This window comes from Vitis vinifera, chromosome 12 (genome assembly GCF_030704535.1).
Source record: "Vitis vinifera cultivar Pinot Noir 40024 chromosome 12, ASM3070453v1".
NCBI lineage: Eukaryota > Viridiplantae > Streptophyta > Magnoliopsida > Vitales > Vitaceae > Vitis > Vitis vinifera.
The window spans coordinates 8,906,565-8,923,035 of NC_081816.1; the positions used below are offsets into that span (position 1 = coordinate 8,906,565).

At 31.3% G+C, this 16,471-nt stretch overlaps 1 protein-coding gene and 1 long non-coding RNA gene across 5 annotated transcripts; one reads left to right on the forward strand and one right to left on the reverse strand.

The window, feature by feature from the left end:
* Nucleotides 1-1,143: 1,143 nt before the first annotated feature.
* On the forward strand, nt 1,144-6,703 carry LOC104880922 (uncharacterized). Its single transcript, XR_787018.3, has 3 exons — nt 1,144-1,489; nt 4,512-4,574; nt 6,332-6,703. It is a non-coding gene; the product is annotated as an uncharacterized LOC104880922 (long non-coding RNA).
* A 2,948-nt stretch (nt 6,704-9,651) lies between these two features.
* Nucleotides 9,652-14,442, reverse strand: LOC100247644 (zinc finger CCCH domain-containing protein 18). 4 transcript variants are annotated; one of them, XM_019223811.1, is made up of 8 exons: nt 14,236-14,442; nt 12,139-12,982; nt 11,873-12,040; nt 11,597-11,782; nt 10,862-10,923; nt 10,590-10,760; nt 10,385-10,502; nt 9,652-10,272 (listed from the first exon to the last, which is right to left on the reverse strand). In XM_019223811.1, the coding sequence occupies exons 2-8, from the start codon at nt 12,963-12,965 to the stop codon at nt 10,200-10,202; spliced, it is 1,605 nt and encodes a 534-aa protein (XP_019079356.1). In that variant the 5' UTR covers nt 12,966-12,982; nt 14,236-14,442; the 3' UTR covers nt 9,652-10,199. The 4 variants fall into 4 exon arrangements, with proteins under 4 accessions (XP_019079356.1, XP_010657431.3, XP_010657433.3 ...); XM_010659129.3 differs by having other exon boundaries at nt 12,139-13,092; nt 14,171-14,241; XM_010659131.3 differs by lacking the exon at nt 14,236-14,442 and adding an exon at nt 14,171-14,225 and having other exon boundaries at nt 9,652-10,269; nt 12,139-13,092.
* Nucleotides 14,443-16,471: the final 2,029 nt, after the last annotated feature.

Below are 16,471 nucleotides of genomic sequence, written 5' to 3' on the forward strand. Positions count from 1 at the left end.
GTTTTAGAAAATAATTATAGAAGCATATATAATAATTAAAAATAAAATAGTTGATATAAAAATTATTTTTAAAATATATTTAAAAATATTAAAAACAAGTTAAAAACATTTGAAATTTCCAAACTTACTTTTGTTTTATAAAACATCATGAAACAATTTTCAAAAACTATTCTCAAAAACTATTTTTCAGAACTATTTTCGAAAAACATGTCATAACTTTGAATTTTAGTTTAGTTTCTGGTTAGAGTTAAAAAATATGAAAAAATAAAATAAAATCTCACATATGAGCCAAGAGTAGGGATGGCAATGGGGCGGGTTTTTTCAGATACCCACCCCGCCCCGCCCCTAATGGGATAGGGTTCAATTTTAATAAATGGGTTTGAGATTTTTTTTTTTTAAACCCGGGGTGAGTTCGGGTATGCCCCGCCCCGCCCCGATTATACATAAAATTAATTTAATTTAAATTTTAAATTTAATTTAATTTAATTTTTATTTTACTATTTTTAATATATAGATAATAATAAAATAAGTTATAAAAAAATATAATAATTTAATTATTTATAAAATATATTTATTTTAATATAATTAAAATTTTTAAAAGTAATTTTAAAAAATTAATTCAAAAAAAAAAGTTAACGGGACGGGGCGGGTATGAGAATTTATCATACCCACCCATCCCGTTTAATTTTTTAAATGGGATAAAGATAAGAATTATTTTGAATAAATGGGGCAGGGTTGGGATGGGGGCGCCCCGAACCATCCCTAGCCAAGAGCTTGTAACAGTATGGGGATATCTCATTGGAGTGCCCAAGGCAATGGGCCTTTGAGTCCAATATTAGCCCAAAGGATGGGCCCATACAGATTTTTTATTTAGGAGAATACAATGTGCAAAGTCTCTTGCTTTTAAACTACAAGGCCGACTTGCATATTTTTCCTAACTTTGTTGGCCCAATTTTTCTTGTTTTGCTTTGGATTTTGGTTTCCACCCTTTTTTTATTTTGATTCATAGTTTGAATACTAATTTTAAAATTTTAAATCTATTTTAGATTAAAAAAAAAATTATATTATTAAAAACCTGTCAGCACAGCTGGCATCTGCTTTTATGACATTAATTATTTTTAATTTTAATTGTTAGTGTTATTATTTTGTTTATTTATTTATATATATGTTCTATGCTTCAAACTCTCCAAATTAACTGAGACCGTCTGATTTGGTCGGTTTATTTGAAACCCTTGGATTCATTTTCCTGAGTTGAATTTCGGATTTTTTTGGGAAAGGCGGGAGAGAACCGAGTCTCTAGAAGATTTCAGAATAAATCTAATCCGTAGAGGAAGAATCGTTAAATATCAGCGGTCGATCGAGTGAGGGTTTGGTTAAGCGGATCCGTTTTGGTCGGGTATGAATTGGTTTGTTCTGTTTGGTTGCCGAGAAAGTAGAGGAAAACAAAATGAAATGCGATTTTAGCATTATCATGCTGCGAGAAGCATAGGTATTGATCTCTTTACGGTCTGGAAAATAGGTTTCGTTTAATTTTCTCCATTTTTGCAGTTCTATCCGCCCTAAAATGACTCCTTTGCTATTCCTCTGATACGTATTTTGATTTGTTGAGAGCTTGGTTGAGCTCAGGGGATTATTTTTACCAAATGTAATTGGTTTTGATTTGTGAAGTACTTCTACGAGATATCTACAGGTTGTTATTGAGAACGAATTATTATTGATGACTTCATTTTTATTAAGTGTTTGGACTGGATTGATCACTTTCCTGAAATAGATTGATTGTTTTAATTGAATTATAATGTGTGGGATTTTGTGAGATAACCACAAGTTACTTAAATTTTCGGGTCCTGAGATTGATTAATTCCAACCTTAATTGTTTTCATGAGATTTATACTTCGATGATGTATTGATGGCATTTTGAATTGATAATAGCTAAGCGGTTATTATACATTGTATGTTGATAACAGCAACGAATTTATCATATATAGGAGGTTGAGATGGAATATTTCATTACGGGTCTTGAAATGGATTGATTCCAACACTGGTAATTTCGAATGGATATCATGCCTCGATTATTTATAGATAGCTCAATTGAGTTCAGAATAGTTCAGTACTATTTGTGATATTGGAAATTGGACTTCAAACTAATGAATTCCATACTTCTTTTAATGCTAGAGATGTTAAAATAGATGGATATTTAGATCGACTTATTTTGATGAGAAATTTATAGATCACTGGTGATTATTCAGATTATTTTGATCAAGTTGTTATGCAACAGTTCTTGATGAGATATGAAATGTTGACAGATTGCAGAGTTAATTCCAAATTATGCTTCATTGATGTATTGATAGTTGATTTTTATGAGATTGGGAAATTGGATTTCGAACTAATGAATTCCATACTAATTTTTAATGCTAGAGGTGTTAACATAGAGGTGTTTTTAGATTGATTGAATTTGATGAGATATTTATAGATTACCGGTGATTATTCAAATTATTTTGATCAAGTTATTATGCAACAGTACTTGATGAGGTATGAAATGTTGATAGGTTGTAGGAGTTAATTCCAAATTATACTTCATTGATGTACTGATAGTTGATTTTTATGAGACTTGGAAATTGGATTTCAAACTAATGAATTCCATACTTCTTTTTAATGCTAGAGGTGTTAATATAGATGAATATTTAGATTGACTGATTTTGATGAGATATTTATAGATTATTGGTGATTATTTGGATTATTTTGATCAAGTTATTATGCAACAGTTCTTGATGAGATATGAAATGTTGACAGGTTGCAAGAGTTAATTCCAAATTATACTTCATTGATGTACTTCTAGTTGATTTTTATGAGATTTGGAAATTAGATTTCGAACTAATGAATTTCATACTTCTTTTTAATGCTAGAGGTGTTAATATAGATGGATATTTAGATTGACTGATTTTGATGAGACATTTATAGATTATTGGTGATTATTTAGATTATTTTGATCAAGTTGTTATGCAACAGTTCTTGATGAGATATGAAAAGTTGACAAGTTGTAGGAGTTAATTCCAAATTATACTTCATTGATGTACTAATAGTTGATTTTTACGAGAATTGGAAATTAGATTTCGAACTAGTGAATTCCAAACTAATTTTTAATGCTAGAGGTGTTAATATAGATGAATATTTAGATTGACTGATTTTGACTAGATATTTATATATTACTGGTGATTATTTGGATTATTTTGATCAAGTTATTATGCAACTGTTCTTGATGAGATATGAGATGTTGATAGATTGCATGAGTTAATTCCTAATTATACTTTGTTGATGTACTGATAGTTGATTTTTAATGCTAGAGGTGTTAATATAGATGGATATTTAGATTAACTGATTTTGATGAGATATTTGTAGATTACTAGTGATTATTTGGATTATTTTCATCAAGTTATTATGCAACAGTTCTTGATGAGATATGAGATGTTGACAGGTTGCATGAGTTAATTCCTAAATATACTTTGTTGATGTATTGATAGTTGATTTTTAATGCTAGAGGTGTTAATATAGATGGATATTTAGATTGACTGATTTTGATGAGATATTTATAGGTTACTGGTGATTATTTGGATTATTTTGATCAAGTTATTATGCAATAGTTCTTGATGAAATATGAGACGTTGATAGGTAGCAAGAGTTAATTCCTAATTATACTTTGTTGATGTACTAATAGTTGATTTTTATGGGATTTGGAATAGCTTGAGATTGACGCGCATTATGCATAGTACTTATTCAATGTTACTAGTGAATCAAAAATATAGATTAATTACTCTGAGTGAATTATAATGGAATAAATTTTGGTGAGATATTCACATTTAAAGGTTGACTATTTTGATTGGATTGTAGTACAATACATTTTGATGAGATTTGTGATGTCCATAGGTTAAAGTGTTGAAATGGATTGATTGATGATATACTACTACGGGATTAGTTGAATTGGTGACTTTTGTAATACTTTTGGACATTCAAGTTTTTTGAGATATAGATTGTTTATGATTGAGTTATTCATAGAACACTTTGATTGAATACTTCTTTTCATGCTACAGGTGTTGAAGTAGATGCATTATTTTGATTGAACTATAATGTAACAAATTTTGATGAGACATTACATATTACTGTGTCGAAATTGATTAATCATTTTGATTTAATTACAGTATGATAGATTTTAGTGAGATATAAGATGTTTCCAGATTATTGCTGTCGAAATTGATTGGTTCCAATATTTGATTATTTTACTTGTACATTATAATTTGATAATATATTGATTATTTCAATTGATAGGAGATGGATACTATTTAATCATATGATTTGAGATGCTGATAGATTTTGAAATGGATTGGTTTAGCATTAATGATACTGCATGAATATTATAATCCAATGATTTTTTATGAAGAAAAAAATTGATTATGTATAAATATTGTTCAATGTTCATCATCTTAATTGCATTTGTCATAGATATCTATATGTTACAGGTACCAAATTAGATTGATTATCTTGGTTGAGTTATAATACGAGCAATTTTGACATTTACCAAGGTACCTTTGTTGAAATCGATTTATTATTTGCTCGAATTATATTTTGAGTAATTAATTTTTATTTTTGAGATGTTTTTACGTGCCATATGTTATAAAATGGATATATTAAATTGAATTTTGATGAATATTTACATGTCACAATTATGTGGAGTCAACTATACCATGACTTTTTTTTTCTTAGATATTTACATGTTAGTTAGTAGGTGTTGAACTAAGACATGGTATAGTTGAAAATCTGATTTGATCGATGCTGATAAGTTAGAGGCACTGAAATAGTTTAATTTATTGCTTTGATTGACAGCTGAATTGACAAAGAAACTGGATTGGGTTTCTAGTAATTCATGCCAAGATATCAGATTCTTTTTCCTTTTTTTTTTTTGAGTTTATTTTTTGAGATAGATTTTATGGGTGTGGAAATAAATTGATTGAATTTTGATCATATATTCATGGGGAGGGATTTTCCTGATTAATCAATTTAGTTGAGTATTATAGTGCATTAAAAAAATTAAGTTATAAGTGCAAAAATGCTGACAAACATTATTCAAATCTTATGCTTCCAGTGGAATCCTAGAAGGTTTAAGAAAAAATTACCAAGGAAAGAGAATAAAAAGAAAAGAAGAAAAAAAACTTTAATTTTTTTTTTTTTTGCTAGAAATGAAAATTTTAAAAATATATAAATTTTAAACAATTTTCATTTCATTTTATTTTATTTTATATTAAATTTGCACCCAAATTTTCCCATTCTCAGCGTGTTTTTGGTGATCCCTCTCACTGAATGTCAGCTTGTCTTGCTGCAAATGCTCCCACGCCCCTATGTCAACTTAATGATCATTTTTATTACTGCAATTTTGTTCTCAAATTTGCTTGAACATATAGGAACCGAGTTAATTTATTTTAACCTTTTGAGTCCATTAGACTGAAAAAAATGGACATTCACATCGGTCTAAACACTTTAAAGGCTTTCATCAGTGTCGGTCCAAAATGAATAAAAGTTGGGCTCGAACCTCTGCACTTTGGAAAAGCAAGCTCTGCCCGTTCATTCTGTAATGTTTCAAATCCCACATTTTCTTTTTCAAGCCTAATGGAATGATTTCTTTTTCCTTTTCTTTTTTTTTTCTGTACAATTTATAGTTAGGGGTGACAATTCGTGTGATGGGTGATATTCGTATTCCTCAAATACTTGATTACATAGATCAAATCAATTATCATAGGAATAATAATCAGCTTAAAAGCATGAATTCAAGTACAACCTAATTATTAAGCAAGTGATACATTGTGCATTCTATTCAATAATTAGGTCTTGTTAGATCTAGTTTGAATCAATATGATTATCTTTTAATCTAATATGTTTATTATTCAATTGATTTATTTATTTAAAATTAAATTTAAATGAGTTTAAAGTAAATTAAATAGATTATAGTTATAATTAGGTTAATTAATATAATTATTAATTAGGAAGAAATAATTTATTTATTAAATGAGTTATGTAAATCGATGCAAATTTGATTCAACATGACTCATGAAAAATAGTGAATTCGAAATGTGTTGTCAAATGTTGATGTTGAGAGTTTTTGACTTAAAATAGAGTTTGAATATAAAATATAAAAATATATTACTTTTCATATCATCAAATTTTGACCTACATAAAAAATTATTACATATTTTTATAATAACAATAATTTCCTTTAAGTTTAAAGCTTTTACTTCAATTTCTATTTTAAGTAACCTAACCTGGACATATTTGATTTTTATTGCAGCTAAAGCTTTTGCGGACTACTCATGGCTCATTCACATTTGAAGTTTAACGAAAGTTTATTGAGCCAGATAGAGTGCAAGATGATGGCCCAAATGGATACTTCTATCTTAAGATTAAGGAAAATGATTTTTTATATTTAAATGTCAGTAAAAAAAATTAAGAGGAAGATGAGGAAATTTATTAGAAGATTTTTTTTTCTTTTTATAATTTTAAACAGAGGTGAGGAAATTTTGGTGGAAGTGCTTTGAATAATAATTTAATTTTCTTTTCCCCAAATTTTTCAAACATCATAATGGGAAAAAACTTTTATAAATCATCTTTTACCTTTTTCTTTTCATGTAATTTTTGTCCCATATATAAAATAAATTATAGATCGAGGCCTAGCAAAATTTGTGAGATAAAAATTGTTTTTCGTATTTAAATTTTCAAAGAAATATTATTATCTTAGGAACAATTTAAATAAAAACTAATTTTAAAAATGTGTCAGTCTCGCATTTTTGTTATATACTTGAATTATGCCATTTAATTCTAATGTGTTAAACTAAAAATAATAAACATGTAATATTAAAAAAATTAGAATAAATATTTAATGCCTAAAATTTCCTTATTTACTTATGAGATAAATTTTGTACTTTTTATCTCTTTTATTTCAATATTTTCTCCATGAACTAATCGGTTGTGAAAAACCTTCCAATACCAACTGTAAGTCTCTGACTTCTTCAAGATCTACCTGTGGAAATAGGGATTACTTTCAAGTATTCATTTAAAAAATTTCTTCATTTACATCAATTGTTATATTAAATTAATTTTAATTCATCTATTAAAAAGTATTAGAATCCAATCTTCATAGAAAAGAAATGATTGATTGGTAATAATGTCGAAAAAAAATTATCATGGGTGTTCATTAAATATGGAGAAGAATAATAAATACTTCTCTCTCTCTCTCTCTATATATATATATATATATATATATATATATATATATCTTAAATCAACATGTGGTAGATAGTGTAATTAGAATTCTAATAATTGCTTAGGTTGTCTACGGGTCAAAACCCATAAATATGCTGCTCCGGCCTACCCAATAGGAGGCTTTCTGAAGAAGAAGAAGAAGAAGAAGAAAGATGGAAGTGAAGTGAAATGAATGCAGAGGTGAAGTGCCGTGGCTGCTTTGGTTTGTTCTCCGTTCCCTTACTCTATCATTTTGATTTTAATATTGAATGAATGAGCGATAGCTTTAATGTCCATGTTCCCCTCCATGTTAACACTCTCATGTGATAACTATCCCTCCCTTCTCTCCCATTTCCAGCAGCTCCTCTTTCTCCCTCGTCCCATCACCCATAACTATATTTCTTTGAAGCACATTTCCATCATTTAAAAATACATAGTTTTTTGGAATTTATTTTTAAAACATAATTTTTTTTAAACTTTAGGTGTTTTTGGTTATTTTATATAGAATGTTGTAAGTAATTATTGAAAGTATGAAAAAAAATGTATCCAAAACTTTTGTTAAGAGAAAACTATTTTTCATATTTAAGTTTAAAAAATAAAAATAAAAATGAAGTTCTTGAAAACAATTTAAAATTATTTTTAAAAACTTTTTTTTTGTTTTTGAAAATGTTTGTAAACATAGACATATCTTCTTGCTTTTGTGAGACTCCTTGTAATCTTACATTCAATTTTCACTTGTTGGGTTAAATAAAAATTAAATTTTACTTATTGAAAAAATTCAAAAGAAAGAAAATATAAGGAAAAAAGATGAAGAAAACTTTAAAGAATTAAAATTAATAAATTATTTTTACATTTTTTTTTCAAATTTATTTCCCTTTTTTCTCCAAATCAAGAAAATCATTTTTCTTAATTCTTCCTTTAATACTTTTTTAGAATCAAACAAAGATTATAAAATGGATTGATCAAATTATATCTAGTTATTGATATTGTTTTGATTGGATTGACTTATAAATAGGCATAAACTTTATTTTAAGGTAAATAAAAACTTTTGTGCTTGCTTAACTAATTTTGTAAGAGCTTATAACTAAAAAGAAAGTTTAATATAAAAGTTAGGAAAATCAAAATATTAAGCATTACAAAAGTCATTATGATTTTTATAAAAATGTTTTTAATATTTAAGCAACCTTTTGAACAAATACTATTGTTTCAAAAATCATGGATTTACTTTGATTTCAATTTCAACTTCCAATTAAAAAAAAAAAAAAAAAAAGTCATATATTTGGCATGATACCAAAATTTCCTTTGGAAGATGAAAATAATTATTAAAATATAAAGAAATTAAAATAAATAATGATAATTTTGCAATATTAAAGGGCTCATATATGTAGTTCTCTCAAGAGTGTTCATGTCTCTTAATAAAATATTGTGAAAATAGAACACTTCAAATATTAATTCTATTTGAAGATTCAACCAAAATGGAAAATTTTAGCACTTCTTATATTCCAAGAAAAACTCTAAATTTTACCCATTAGGATTGTGAAATTGTTTGTCAATGTTTGTGCAAGTGGGGATAAAATTTTTCTTTTCCTCCATGAAAGTTGAGGAAGTCATTCTTTTCAAAAGTTGGCTCCTCAATCAATCTCAAAACAAACATACAAAGATGAGCTGTACAAATGGAAATCTCATGGACACATCACATCAATGCTACAATATCTAAAATTAGAAGAATAGGGACCCACAAATCTTAAAATTAAATCACATCATGTCCCACAGCTATTATCCTCTCCATCATACACCCACTTTAAGAACATGCATTTCTGACCCCAATCTTTCTAAAGTCAACAATCCTATTGGCTCCCAATCAAATTGACCATTATATAAATGGTTAACAACATGGGTCTTCTAATTTTTATTTATTTTTTTATTTGTTTAGGTTAAAAAGAATAATAGAATGAAGAAAAAAAGACAAATAAAGAAATAGCACAATGATGCAATACCCACAAAGAAACAATCATTGTTGCAGCCTGATTCCACAATTTAAGGGACTCATCATATATTACATATCATATGTTATATAAATACCAAGTTTTCATTTTGAATGTATTTTCTATTTTAATGGGTGATCATAAATTTGCAAAATGAAATAACTAAAAAAGAAAATATGGAAAAAAAGAAATTCTAAATAAAATCAAAATTTTAGCATTTTTTTTCTTTCACTTTTTATTTCTATTTTTCAAATGATTTATATTTTTTTTTTTAAATATAACACTTTTTTTTAACATGATATAAAAATGTTCTTAATTGGGATGAATGAAAAATGTCTGGGCAAAAGGATTGAAGCAAGAAACAGAAAATGAATGGCAAGACAAGTGAAGGAGCAAATGCAAAATAGTGCATCTTTGTATAGTTAAATTTATTATAATAGTAGGCTGCTGGTACTTAAAACTGATGCAGAGATCACTAAAACTTTTCTTCTTTTATCAGAGCCCTTCATATTGTTCTAGTTTCTTCTTCAGCTAAAGCAGGCTATACATTACATTCTGATTAAGAACTCTGTCTGTCTCTCTGCTTCCTCTCTGTGGTTACATTAAAAAGAAAAAAAGCTTTAGAACCTTAGAACCTGTAAACATATTAGATTTTTCTGTATCATTCTCCTTTGCAGTCTCCTCCACTTACAGGGGAGGAGTTTGATGCTTTGCTGTCTGTTGTTTCTCTGCTTCAGTATGGTATAATGCCACTTGGAAAACTGACCGGGAACACAAGACTCTTTGAGAGGGAAATGTGAGGGGGAAATGCAAAAGAACGAAAACGAAACTGCTGATGCTGATGCTGCTGCTGTTGTTTGTTGTAGTATCGAACCCTTGAAAATAGTTTTTGGAGTTTCAGTCCTTACCTCTATGACTCCTCTGTTTCTGAACCTATGTTACTGTTGAAATGCTGTTCCTAATGGGAGATGCGAATGGGCTTTCTGGAAGATTAAGTCCTTGGCTGCTGCAAAAGGGGTTGGTTATCATCCATAAAGAGAAGCACCCATGTCAGAAAATTGGTCGATATGATTGTAGAATCTCTTTAAAAAGGGCCCAAAAGGGTTATTCATCTATACCTCTCCTGTTCATTGTAGTTAGTGCTCCTGTCTTCACTGGTGGAACCATTGTTCAAGACCTCCAGGAGGTAGTTGAGGCGCTCTGCAGACGGGAACTCAGCTTGTTCTGCATGGGCTGCTGCTTTCAGGGCCACGAAGAAAATGAAGTCAAAGAAAAAAATTGTAAAAAAAAAAACGTCATTTATTTTAAGCAAATATGACAAACCATCAGAGTGCTGCTTGAACTCATCCATGGAGTAGCCAAAGTAAGGGTGAGCGGTTTTCGGAGTCAGCTGCAACTCAGATAAACGACGCCTCTCAAGTTCGAGTGCCTGCTCGTGTTCCTCCATCAGTTGCTGCTTCCTGAGTAGTCTTGAATTATCACAAACTCTTGGAACTGGAGAATGATCAGGACAAGAAAGAAATCGTATCAAACACCAAAGAAAACAAACCCCACTTCCAAAAAAAAGGCTGCATTATCCAAAGGATTCTACTCACTTGACTGGAGCTCAGAATCCTCATCAATGAAGTGTGGACTGTAATACATAGGATGCTGCCTCCTGTTAAAAATTATTATAGCCTTCAGAGTGACAAAAAAACAGTTTGAAATTGGGTAAAGAAACAGCATGCACCCTTGGGATGGATTCAAGAAATCGTATATGGGGAAGTAACCTCAAAGACCGAAGAAAACAATAAGGATAAGCATGCAAAGCATGCACTATAATATATCGTAATAATAGGCTTAGGTTTTCAATTAATGATGGTTCCTGGTAACTATGTTCAGAAACAAAATTCAATATGCCACATTGAGAAAAGATTGAAGAACACGAAATCTGAATTAAAGTTGCCTGAAATGATTGTAAAATTCAGATCAGTATGCAAAGGAAGCACTTCTAGAATCTGGAAAAGTTGTAAAGTCCTCATAGGCCAAAAGTATAGAAGACTAATGATTAACGAATTGAGGAATGAGTATGTCAGCCTTTTCCGCTTTTAGAAAATAGTGTTTCTAGCATTTGCTTTTTGTCTAAATTCCAAGACTCCAATAATTGTCTTTGATTTTATGCCAAAGCAAACAATGCCCTTAACCATGTTTCCTTTTTTTCTTCCTTTGTTCGTTGTGGAGATTTCTATTTTGAGAGTTTTGAGAGGCAAAACAAGAAATTCTATGCCATGATGGAAGCAGAATCTATGTGGAAAACGACAATACCATAAGCGACTCAAATCAAATTTTACCTGTCAACAGTCCTGGATGAGGCCTTTTCTCGATAAGGTTTCACCAGTACGCGTGCTCCACATATATAATGTGGATTCCCTTTCGTGAGAATTTGCTTGACAGTTTCGGCAAAAACAAAAGTCACAAATCCAAACATCCTCTTCTGTTGGCATGGGATTCTGACATCCTGAACAGGACCAAATTTGCTGCAGAATAAATCGCAAACATTAGATGTTACAAAAACATATCCCTACATTGCTAATAAAATCCCAATAACGGTTTCCAAATTCCTTTACTTGAAGTAGTTGGAAACATCTTGCTCAGTGAAAGTGCTATCAGCAGGAAATGTGAGATAAATCTGTTTAGAGCTGCCAACAATGGCACCGGGATCACTTCTCTCGCCATTGACCTCCATGTACTTGGGGAGGTCTTCCGCCAGGATCACAGAATGCTGCCCATGAGGTCTGCAAATTAAAACAAAAACAAAAACTCCATGATTAAATATACTCAAAATGAAAATTTATGATGAATGAAGATACTGAAAGAATCCATGCAGCAGGACCTGTCAATGAGGCGAATGCTGTTCTTCAATCGAGCAAGAAGCTTCGTCAGGCTGTACCCAGCCTTTCCATGTCTCTGGCTCTCAGTAAGATAACCCTCAGCTTGAAGGGTCCTCCCATACTTCTCATAATACATCATTGGCAGGGAGGCAATGGAAACAGGACAACCCCTCCTGGATTTCAGAAGCTCGGTGAGCTCCAATTCTAGCTTTTCAAGAGAGCCCGGTGGAAAGACATGATCATCATTAGGGAGCTCATTGGCACCCGGGCTGAAAATCTGAGAGAAGCTTTCGAGCATGGGGTGGCCATGGAAATACCTACAGCTGTTCCCATGCTTGCAGAACCCCTTATTGAAGTAATGGCAGACCTTGAGGGGAAATTCGGGCAAGCTGGGAGACCTTCGACTGATTCTAGTATTCAATGCTTGTTCAGCGTAGTAGTAACTCCCCGAGAATTCTGAACCAACCGAATTCTCTAACTGGTCCTCCATAGCCAAGAAGTGGATTTGGCTCTGGAGGCGAAAATCATCTGGAAGAGAATCCGAGTACCCTTGAGGGACAAAATCCCCCAACTTATGAACTTGCTGCTGATCACCATTGACTTGGGGATCCCAGTAGGAATTCCCAGGCCGGGGTGATGGAAAGGGCCGAGCTGAAGCAGGCGAGAATGGTGTGAATTGTAAGGGAAGATCCGAAACAGGTGAAGGGTTCACCTGAGGAGGTGAAATTGGACTGGAAACAGCAGGCTTTGATGATAGCCCGAGCTCGGCCTTGGCCTTATTGATCAAACATTGTATCGCATTATCAGAAGTGAAGGCCCGCCGGATCATGTCACGCTCACCATGGTCTTGCAAGAGAAGATAACCGATAATTTTAGAGACATTTTCGGGTTCTAGCTTCTGAATTCTATTATAAACAACTTTGGTTGACTCGGAAAAATCCATATCAGTATCAACCCTGCAAATGAATAGCACAAATGGCCATGGATTACAGCAGAGACAGCAAAGAAAACTGAACCCAAATAGAAATCATGCCAACCAAACACTCCTAAAATGAGTTTGAAGCCTAGAAAATTCATGTGGGCTAAGAGAATTTCAATTATTTTCCCAAACCACCAGAGATCTAGGAAAACAAATGAAACAGGCCCATGAATGAAAAATTTAGAAGGAAAAAAAAAAAGAAAAAAAAATCACCCAAAAAAAGGAAAAAATAAAAATTGTTCTGCGTTTATGGCCTTGCCATATTTCTCATCACATTCACTTCACTATAATTAGCATTAAATTATTTTCCCAAAAATAAAAAACGATAACCTGAATTTTTTTTTAAATTGTGGATTGGAGAAAACTTTTGACAGTGGAGAGATGTACACAGCAAAATGAAAGCTGAATACAACTCAGAAAAAGCTGGAAGAATCAGCAGGAAAAACAAATATTTGTTTCTCTGTTTGGCATAAAGGAAAATGAATCATGTTTTTGGACCAGAAAAAGGGATAACATCAAAACAGAAAAAACATGTTTAATTATGTTTGTTTCCCAAGAAAAAGAAAACTGTATCCAGCCGTCTGGAACTAGTGTCCAGAGGGAAAAAAAAAAAAAAGGGAGGAAGAAGAAGAAGAAGAATGATGTTCATGAACAGATTTGAAGGGCAAATGAAACCCAGAAACCAAAACGACACACTTGCCAAATCCTGACCTCAAAACAGATTTTCCTGCACTTTCCTGGGAAAACAAAATTCAGAAAACCCACTTACAAAAACCATCCAAACAACACTACAAATTTTCTCTCCAAACAAACCCACATCAAAAAAAAATTCCAAGAAGAATTCACAAGTAAAAAAACAACACGAAAGCCTAAGTTGACAGTACCAACGCAAGAAAGAACAACACTCGCCATCAATTTTCCACCACCATCTCACTGAAAACACTCAAAACATTTCTGGGTTCCCAAACAAAAATAGAAAAAAAATTCCTACCACTGTTCCACAAAATTTTGAAGTCACTCTATTAAAATTTTGACCAAGAAGAAAAGAAAAATACCAAGAAAACAAAGGAGTGAACAACATAGAACCAAAGTTGAAAGCAAGCAAAGGGATCTGACATACCCACAAACCGTGAAGATAAACACAACTCATATAAACCAATCCAAAGCTTCAAACTTGTTCATGATTCACTCCTCTGTAATTATTCTTTTCTTTTTTTTCTTGGGCTTTTTCTTCTGATTTTTATCTCTTCATTGTGCGTCAATTCTCCACAAAAACGACACCATTTCTTAAAAAAAGCAAAATGACAGAAGGGATAGCTTTAAAGGGCGCCCTGTCTTTAGTTCAAATCAATATATACACACGCACACTCCTATATAAACTCACAAATAAAATTTTTAATTAATTAAAATTTTTAAATTTTATTTATTTATTTATTTCTTAATAACTTTCTCTCTTCCTCTATTCTTTATATGGTTTTTCTTGTTCTGCAAAACCAAAAAAATCCAATTTTTTAAATTTTTGAAAATTAAGTATTTGTTTGTCGTTACAGAAAATTGCGGGAGTTTTATTGGAAATGCGCCTGAATTCCCGAAAGAGCTCACTCGTGAAATGACGTAACTGTCCTCACTTTGTTCCGAAAATTTCTACTTGGTATTTTTTTAATTTTCTACTTTAAATTTAATTTCGGAATTTCCGATGCGGCAACTCTGTGAACGTGTCGGCCAAATCTAATGTTGGGGGAAAAATACGGTGTGATGCTTGTACAAGGAGGCTGACAGTGGAGAAAGCAGAAAATCTAATCGGACGGTTGATCTTTTGGAGGGTACAGATTCCCTTTTTTTAATGGGCCCACTTCTGATTACATAAATGTGGTTAAAGCTCTGACCCACTATTTCAAAATCTAACGGTTAACATTTCGTCCCTATTTTGATCCAACGGGTGCATGTCCGCCACGTGGCGTGGGCAGAAGTTATCTGATTCACACGTGTGGCAGGTGGGTTGATATCCAAAAAGACAAGGGATAACCGCAGCGGCAAGCAGCAAGTGGTGGGTCCCCGTTTGTCCGTACTATGTCCATCGTGGCGAATGCGGGTCCCATCACTTACCCGTGATTGGTGGGATGGTGAAAATAGAGGGCAAACCGAAATTAACCATGTAGAAAGGGGTAGTTTCAGATGAAAGAAATTGTCAGTGGCAGTTTTGGTAAAAACGAGACAAATTCTTTCCTTTTTTTTCTTCTGATCGTGGGGTGGTGACCGGTTCAACCGGCTAAAAAAGTGGGCTTTACTGGCCACCGGGAGTGTCCGGTAAAAACTAGGAGTACAAGCTGGATCCAGACTGACTGAGAAACCACTGGACCGTTGCTGGTCCTCCGTTTCAACCGGATCTCTCGCTTTTGGCTACTGGGTAAGTTTCGAACTTGGAATTTTTCTTTTTTCTTTTTTTTTTATTAAATAAAATATATATTACAAATTTGATCCGACATTTTTGAATCATCATGTGGGGGCACACTGGTCATATTCTAAATATTTTTTTTAATGGACATAAACTTTTGAATTTTAATTGGCCAATATAAATTAATTATTGCCACGTTTTTTTGGAAAAATTTAATCATGACACGTGGACTACACGTGGACTTTCATTTTTTTTTTTATACTCACTAGATATATTAAATAGAATTTAATATAATAAAGTTTTTCGGAATAAAGCAGCTTGAAAAATATATTCGACAAATTTTAAATAAAAATATTTTTATAAATTTTTTCCTATAATTTTGTTTAATTAATTTTAAATTTATCCTCTTCTAATTTGACCCTTTTTTTTTTTATCTTTTTTTATTATTGAAATTGGAATTTCAACATTTCCAATACTATTTAATTCCATTAGTGTGTGCACGTAAGACAATTTAAAAAGGACGATTAGATGATAATAATTTAAATGAAGGTTCTTATTCCATGATTAGATGACACTAATTTAAATTAAAGTAGTGACAAGGATTTTTATTTGAAATCATTAATATTTTGTGTAATTTTTAAGCATGTCTTGTATCCCATTTTTGGTCATCGTGCTAACATCTAATTGGTGGGGCCTAATAATCTATATTAAACATAAAATATAAATTAATTAACATTGGATTAATATAATTTTAGACAAACCCATAAATTTTAAAAGATTATAAAGTATTATAAATTTTAATTAAATATGAATGTCTTGTTTGAATTGACTTGGAGAAGTCAAAAGTACTTTTAAAATTTAGTAAGCTAGAAAAATTAATGATTTATATAAATAAAATAAAATAAAACAAAACAAAAAAAATAATTAAAAAAAATGTTACTTGTTGTAGAAGTTTTACTTC

Bases quoted from the DNA above. Each gene is read 5' to 3' on its own strand.
- LOC100247644 (XM_010659129.3), bottom strand. From the start codon at position 14,196: ATGTTGTTCACTCCTTTGTTTTCTTG. The intron at 10,761-10,861 runs GTGAGTAGAATC...ATCATTCTCCAG, and splicing joins GGATTCTGAGCTCCAGTCAA to TTCCAAGAGTTTGTGATAAT. The intron at 10,273-10,384 runs GTATAGATGAAT...CCCCTTTTGCAG, and splicing joins AACTACAATGAACAGGAGAG to CAGCCAAGGACTTAATCTTC.